This window comes from Vigna umbellata, chromosome 9, assembly GCF_029865625.1.
Source record: "Vigna umbellata cultivar VRB3 chromosome 9, Vumbellata_1.0, whole genome shotgun sequence".
NCBI lineage: Eukaryota > Viridiplantae > Streptophyta > Magnoliopsida > Fabales > Fabaceae > Vigna > Vigna umbellata.
In genome coordinates, this window is record NC_142173.1 from 30,298,170 (window position 1) to 30,306,521 (window position 8,352).

The following is an 8,352-nucleotide window of genomic DNA, read 5'->3' on the forward strand; positions in this document are numbered from 1 at the left end:
TTTGGATTCAATTGACACTTTTACACCACGTGAGGATGACAATGAAACTTTTTTAAAAATGAGGATGAATTTGACACAATTCAACCAAACTGGGGACAAAGGAAGCAATTAAACCTTAAGATATCAAAATGAGACTTTCCCACAAAACAGCGAATAATATCACATTGCAAAAAGAAAATTGTATTCTTACACTCAATTTTTCTTTTACTGTCATTTGACTATTCTTTTTATTAATAAAATATCATATTTAATAAATAAAATAAATAAAAAGAAAGTTTTGAAATAAAATAATAATATTTATAAATGTTAAGTGGAAGAAGTATAATAAAAAATTAGTTAAATATGTTTTTGTCCCTTAAGTATCACACGATTTTTGGTTTAGTCCCTACTTGAAACTTTGATGGTTTTTAGTCCTCATAGTTTTAAAATTCTTAATATTAGTCCTTAAAACTGGACGGCGTTAACTTTTAGTAGATGTGGCAAACGGCAAGGCCACGTCTTATGCCAGCTTGCCTCTTCACTCTCTGTCATGTTGCTTGTGTCGTTCGTCTTCTCCGGCATAGTAGAGCCTCCATCGGAACAGCCGCCGTGCCGGACCTTCTGCTTAGTCCAAGGCGTCACCGGCGACACCAATCGCCACCGGGACCATTGCCGGCCGCGACGTCGATTTCTCCCTCCTTGCCTTTTCTCCGCGCGCGAGAGAGAAGCTCTCTCGTTCCTCCGCCAATCGCCGCCTGAGATAGTCGTGCCTCCTTTCGTTACGGTTCCACCACCGTCTTCATTGGCCCCGTCAGGAAGTGGAATAAGAAGTGGGTCCACGTCACTCCCTCTTCCTCACCTAGTAACACCAACACCAACAACAACGCTCACGCTCCTACCAATTCCAACGCTTCCTCTCTTCTCCTCCTACGCCGGTGGACCCCAACCACCGACGATGACGCTGCCGCCACCGATGAGCCTCCTAGGAGGAAGTTCCGTTACACCCCTGTATGTCTCTCTTTGTCCCTGTCTTTTTCTAGTTTACCCTTTTGAATTTTGGGGTGAATATTTAATTGGGGTTTTAAGTATTTGACTGCTATATTTGTTTTCCTCTGAATATCATGCATGCTAAACAGTTAACACTAGTGAAGCTTTAAGCTGTCATTTTTCTCAGTACTTTGATTCTTTTCTGAGTTCTAACCCTATTAATGTACCAAAATTAGTCTTGTTCAAAGAATGGAGTCTGATTCAATGGAGTTCAGATTTTCCCTGTGCTATGATGCTTTCGCTGTTCAGATTTTAACACTACTTTTGTTAGGCTGCCTGCATATTTTTTAAATGAATTGGCTTTCGCTCTTAAAAAGAAGTAGTACTCAACTATTGGGGCAAAATATATTCAATATACATTTGAGTTTGTATTTAAGAATGAACTGATTGGACTGCAAACTTACACAGGTGCAAGAAATTTCATCAGTGACGAAGGCTTCCGCAATGCACTCTACTTGATTGATATTGGGCAAAACGACCTTGCTGATTCATTTGTCAAAAATCTGTCATACGCACAAGTGATTAAGAAGATCCCATCATTTATAACTGAGATCGAGAATGTTGTTAAGGTAGTTCAATGTTCTTCATAATTGTTTAGTAAACTTATTATCTATGTAGCTGACTAATTTTCCTTGTTCAGTACTGGTGATTTAGGTTGGTAGAAGGGGATGAGTGTAATCACCAAAGGAAGAAAACAGAGAAAAGGAAGTACATATTAAAGATGAAAGTTTGTGATAAAGGGTTTGTTAGCTGCCTTATGTGTGAATTTTAGGTCGTGATATATGTGTGGAAGAAAACAGAGAAAAGGAAGTACAGATTAAAGATTAAAGTTTGTGGCTCGCGGAGGCTGGGCTCTCTCAGGCGGCGATTGGCGGAGGAACGAGAGAGCTTCTCGCGCGCGGAGAAACGACAATGAGGGAGAAATCGACACCGCGGCCGACAATGGTCCCGGGTGGCGATTGGTGTCGCCAGCGACGCCTTGGACTGAGCGGCTGGTCCGATGGAGGCTCTGCTCTGCCGGAGAAGACGAACGGCACTAGCAATGTGGCAGAGAGTGAAGAGGCAAGCTGACATAAGACGTGACCTCGCCGTTTGTCACATTTACTAAAAGTTAACGTCGTCCAATTTTAAGGACTAATATTAAGAGTTTTAAAACTATGAGGACTAAAAACCATCAAAGTTTTTAGTATAAACTAAACTCAAAATCGTATGATACTTAAGGGACGAAAAATATATTTAACCCATAAAAAATCAGTGTGTAGCAGCGGGATCCTTAAAAAAAAGGAAAACTATTTCATAAATACTAAATAAAATCTAATTTTAATTATAAAATAATAATATATGTTTCTCTTAATTTATCTTTGAATAAAATAATGGTATAAAACAAGCAAATAGAAATTCTATTTATGTCTTGTGGGTCAATGGGTCAAAGATACGTGGCGAAATGCAAGAAACCACTAGCGGGATTGCAGAGGAAAGCGGAACACAGAAAGAGCATGCAGATCGAGAAACACCATTCGATTTCGAAGATGGCGCCGGCAGGAACAACGTGCAATACCACGAGCGAGGTGGTTTTGTTTTGTGGCTCACTTTTCACCGTGTTTTTTCTTCTTCCCTTTCTCAGCACGATAAATACCCTCCCCAAACCCACACTTTCACATCGCAATTCAAAATCTTTCATCTTCCTTTTCGTTCATCTTTCTTCATTTCTCCGTCCAGCCATGTCTTCAACCGTTGGCCAGACGATCAAGTGCAAAGGTCACCCTTTTCATACTCTACTCTCATAAGCTCATAAGCATAGTCTTTTTCTTTTCCTTCTCTCTATTTTTGCTGCATTATGTATTTTGTTGCAACTGATTGCATTTTTTTGTTGTTACATTGTCACAGCTGCCATTGCATGGGAGGCAGGAAAGCCACTGGTGATCGAAGAAGTAGAGGTGGCGCCACCCCAAGCCGGGGAAGTCCGTTTGAAGATCCTCTACACCTCCCTTTGCCACACTGATGTTTACTTTTGGGAAGCCAAGGTTTGCAAATGTTAAGACATTATCTTTCTTTAGAGGGATCATATACAGATTACTAAAACAAACACTTAAAACTGTTAGATTTATAGAATACATGATGTGATAGTGGGAGAGTGATAGAAGAAAATAAATATGTTTAATGGGTGATTTTTACTGTTAAATATTAAAATCATGCAGCTGATATGATTTGCTTTGATCGAATAGGATATTAACAGATACAGATATCAGCAATTTTACATGTATTGCGTATGAATCATCAATGCATTAGTATGTAACTTGATTTTCCTTTTGTTTCTTCAGGGCCAGACTCCATTGTTTCCTCGTATTTTTGGCCATGAAGCTTCAGGGTATCTTGATCATACTTTTCCATTTAATTCATTTCAAACTTTTCTTTCTTACTTTTGTCCATCTAGCACCTGCATTGAAGAGTAAGAAAATGAAGAAGAGAGGATTATCATTAATGAGCAATTTCTTAATAGATTTCCGTTGTTTAATTCAGTGTTGTTGAGAGCGTTGGCGAGGGTGTCACTCATTTGCAACCAGGAGACCATGCCCTCCCTGTGTTCACAGGAGAGTGTGGGGAATGCGTACATTGTAAATCAGAAGAAAGCAACATGTGTGAGCTCCTCCGGATCAACACCGATAGGGGTGTAATGATCAATGATGGTAAATCAAGGTTCTCTAAGGATGGAAAACCCATACACCATTTCTTGGGAACCTCCACATTCAGTGAATACACAGTTCTCCATGCAGGATGTGTTGCAAAGATCAACCCAGCTGCTCCACTTGACAAAGTTTGTGTTCTCAGTTGTGGAATTTGCACAGGTTGGAAGATTACAACCTTGACAGTTCAGACAGAAATATATAATGTTTCTATGTAGCAAACTAGCTTGGTGATTATATTTTCTGATATAATATTTTTGGTTCCATGTCGTAGGTCTTGGTGCTACTGTTAATGTTGCAAAACCAAAACCTGGTTCCTCTGTTGCCATTTTCGGACTTGGAGCCGTTGGCCTTGCGGTATGTTTTTCCTTTGGCCTTTAATAGTGCTTCTTTCAGCAGTTGATAATGTGATAAAGGAATATTAATATTAATTCCAACTCTTGATTTTCAATCACTATTTTAGGCTGCAGAAGGGGCTAGGATTTCCGGTGCTAAAAGAATCATTGGAATTGATTTAGTTTCAGATAGATTTGAAGAAGGTATAAGGTTTACAGATGTGTAAAGATCAGATGTTTAAAGATTCGGCACAACCTAATTGATAGTGACTTGTGATTTTATTTTTGTTGGCAGCTAAGAAGTTTGGTGTTAACGAGTTTGTGAATCCAAAGGATCATGATAAACCTATTCAACAGGTTAGTTCTTGAACAATTTTCTGAAGTTCAATACCCTTTTCTTAACTAGTTAAACTCTTAAAAGTTTCACCATTTTCCTTAATTCTGTTCTTCTAATGCTATCGTTGTTAAACCATTCAATTCTAACATTATAAATAAATAACATCATAGTGCCTTTGTTTGAACAAGAGAGACTGAGGAGTGAATGTTGATGAACAGGTAATTGCTGAAATGACCAATGGAGGTGTGGACCGGGCTGTGGAATGTACTGGCAGCATCCAGGCCATGGTTTCTGCATTTGAATGTGTCCATGATGTAATTGAATCATAACTCATTATCTCTTGTTTCTAAAACACTGAATTAAGCTATTTCCTAAGTCTGAATCTTGATTTCTTATTCTCAGGGTTGGGGTGTTGCTGTACTTGTTGGTGTGCCTAGTAAAGATGATGCATTCAAAACTGCTCCTATTAATTTCCTGAATGAGAGGACTCTTAAAGGAACCTTTTATGGTAACTACAAACCACGCACTGACCTTCCTGGTGTTGTGGAGAAGTACCTGAGCGGGGTAAGCTTACACAGTGACTTATGTGGTCTTTAGCAGAAGCAATATGAGAGAAACTTCACTTATATAATGTTGCTGACATGATCCTTGTGGATATTGCAGGAGCTAGAAGTAGATAAGTTCATCACTCACTCAGTTTCCTTCTCAGAGATCAACAAAGCCTTTGAATACATGCTGAAAGGACAGTCCATTAGGTGTCTTATTCGCATGCAAGACTGAGATGGATGAAATAGTTCATCACTCTGCTGTTGAGGACAGAGGTCTCCATCTTAATTTTCAAGTGTTAATAAAGTTTTTATAGAAAATCCTCTTTTAGGATTATGATTGTCATTTTTGTTGAGTGTTGAGACTGAAACGGTATTTGATCCTTTGTTCCTTTGTTGCTGCTTATGTCTCTTTTTAATTTTGCTGTTTAATTTTAATTAATATTTTACTTCTACATTAATTTTTTCCCCTTTTTTAGACAATTTTTTTGTTAATTTTATCTTTCAAAATAATTATACTTTTAAGGGTTAAATATGTTTTTAGTCCCTGAACTATCAGACGATTTTGTTTTAGTCCCTACTCAGAACTTTGATGGTTTTTAGTCCTTATAGTTTTGAAACTCTGAGTATTAGTCCTTAAAAATGAATGGTGTTAAATTTTTGTGGATGTGGCAAACGGCGATGCCACGTGATCACTGATCTCTGCCTTCACTCTCTGCCACGTGGGATTTTATCTGTTGAAGTTAGATTAAGTCAGTTAATCGGAACAGTTTCACGCGTTTAAACCTAACACAAACGTAATCGGAACGTTCTTCTCCCAAAACGCACGTTATAAAGAAGTCCTTTCTCTCTTCTTGTTCTTGGATTTGCAATCTGTGGTGAAATCTGGTTCGGAATTAGGTGAAGTGGAATCGAAGAGTGTTTCAATGTCGGAAGGGTTTGCGATCGAATTGCACTTGGATCCGGCGTTGGAGAATCAGGTGCTGAAGGCGTGGAACGTTCTCGCGCGCCGGCAAATCACCACTTACCTCATCGAGATGAAGTCGCGCCCTCACATAACGCTCTTCTCCGCACCCTTTCTAGAACCTTCCAAGCTCGAATCACTTCTCAGAACCTTCGCATCCAAGCACGATCCTCTTTCTCTCTCCTTCTCCTCCGTCGGCACCTTCCCCAACCACGCCGACAATCTCCTCTTCCTTGCGCCCACGCCCTCCCTCTCCCTCCTCCAATTCCAGTCCCACCTCTGCGACGCCATCAGAAAAGAAGGTATTGAGATCTCCGACGACTTCGCCTTCGATTCCTGGATACCTTACTGCTGGGTCGCACACCACGTCGCCAAAAACAAAATGCCCGAGGCTTTCTCTCTCTTGCGGGAACTTAAACGCGTGAAACTGTTCCGATTAACTGACTTAATCTAACTTCAACAGTTAAACATCCCACGTGACAGAGAGTGAAGGCAGAGATCAGTGATCACGTGGCATCGCCGTTTGCCACATCCACAAAAACTTAACACCGTCCATTTTTAAGGACTAATACTCAGAGTTTCAAAACTATAAGGACTAAAAACCATCAAAGTTCTGAGTAGGGACTAAAAACAAAATCGTCTGATAGTTCAGGGACTAAAAACATATTTAACCTTACTTTTAAATTCAAATAACTATGCGTGACCAAAAGAAAAACTATCTACAAAATGAAAGAATTATCTATAATAAAATTATAATACTATTTATTTTTTAAATTATTTTATAGTTTTATACCATTAATAAAAGAGATTATCTTATTTAATATATATTTTTTTCAATTTCACTTTTTAAGTAACTTTTTTAATTTGAATAATTATTCATAAAAAAATTATTTAGATGTAATAAAAAATTATTTATAATAAAATTATAATAAGTATTTATTATTATAATTAATTTTTTATAAACATTATTTTACAGTTTAATTAATTTTCCACTGTCTAAAAGAATGATAGTGATCAGAATGTCTAATTTCGCTATATTTTAACACTCAAATTTGTTTACTTCCATTTGATATTTATCTTTCTGGTTTTTTCACTCTAGTTTTTTCTTCACAATTACCAAAGTTTACTTTTTTTATGAGTATTTTATTACTACGTACTAAAGTCAAATGATTGTTAAAGGGGTCAAACAATTTTTTTCATTATTCACATTTTTGGATTTAATAAATTATAATCAATAAATATTGATGGTCTTAAAAATATTTTGTAGATATATACAACATTTATTGATACTATTACGCACCAATATACTTATTTGAATTAATTGCTACTTTGAGATCTAGACACTTATTTGAATTGATTGCTACTTTAACATCTGAGTTAACCATACATTCTTTGAGAATGTAATAATGTGTTTAATAATTTGGTTTTTCATTAATTTTAATCACAACTTCTCGCAAGTTTATAAAGAGATCAAAAAACAGATGATCAAATTTATCTCATCATACGAATAAATATTAGTGTTGTCGGTTGGAACATGCGGCCAACTCGGCCCATTACAGATTTAAGCTCGGTTAAGTTTGAAAAACATAAAATTCTTTTATATAGGCTAATTTTTAACTCGATTTACTTAGAACACAACTCAAATTCGTGGGGGACTAAGTCCTAACCTCATGATCCTTGAGTCAACCTCATGTTCCTTGAGAATGTACTAATGTGTTTAATAGTTTGGTTTTTCAATGAATTTTACATCACAACTTCATAAAACATGTAACCAAATTCATCTCACCATAGCGAATGAATATTAGTGTTGTCAAAATGGGTTAGAATCCGCGGGCCAACCCGGTCTACCACGGATTGAGCCGAATTGGGTTTGAAAAACATGAAAGTTTTTTATACGAACCAATTTTCAACCCGGCTTAGAACCTAGCTCACCCGGATTGAACCCGTACTGAGCTGGGTTGACTCACCAACTCTCTTAGTTTAATTTAATTATTTATTATTTTGTGTTTGAATATTATTAGTTAACATTTTTTTTATTATATTGTAAATGAGAATAAAGAAAAAAATGTTTCAAGTTCAAGAGAGCAAAATATTATAAATTTATTCATTGAAGACTCTATTATAAATGAATAAGTAACACAAAAATTATCAATATTATAAACTTATTTATTCGTTTTTTTGGTTTGTTTTTTTATTACAATTAAATTTTATGTTACTTCTTTTTATTTTGAATTGTCTTTGAAGTTTAACCTCATCTTAGAGTAAAATTATTTAAATTTGAATTATAAACAAATTGTAATTTTTTTTTATTAAAAAAAACTTATAATTAAGTAAGTCAGTGAGCTAACCTGTTTAATCAACCAATCTGTGGTGGATTAGGTCAGATTCGAATTTTCTCGATTCGCTAATAAATAAGTCAGGTTAGGTTAACTCAATAGATCAACCAGCTGTGTCGAAACCG

General features: G+C 36.6%; 2 protein-coding genes across 2 annotated transcripts; both read left to right on the forward strand.

The window, feature by feature from the left end:
* The first annotated feature begins 2,746 nt into the window (after positions 1-2,746).
* Positions 2,747-5,328, forward strand: LOC148193165 (alcohol dehydrogenase 1-like). The gene is made up of 10 exons (XM_088099799.1): positions 2,747-2,784; positions 2,914-3,050; positions 3,348-3,394; positions 3,547-3,872; positions 3,985-4,067; positions 4,174-4,249; positions 4,341-4,402; positions 4,601-4,696; positions 4,785-4,946; positions 5,046-5,328. The coding sequence occupies exons 1-10, from the start codon at positions 2,748-2,750 to the stop codon at positions 5,160-5,162; spliced, it is 1,143 nt and encodes a 380-aa protein (XP_087955925.1). The 5' UTR covers position 2,747; the 3' UTR covers positions 5,163-5,328.
* Positions 5,329-5,853: 525 nt separating this feature from the next.
* On the forward strand, positions 5,854-6,345 carry LOC148193166 (uncharacterized). Its single transcript, XM_088099370.1, has one exon. The coding sequence runs from the start codon at positions 5,854-5,856 to the stop codon at positions 6,343-6,345; it is 492 nt and encodes a 163-aa protein (XP_087955496.1).
* The last annotated feature ends 2,007 nt before the right edge of the window (positions 6,346-8,352 follow it).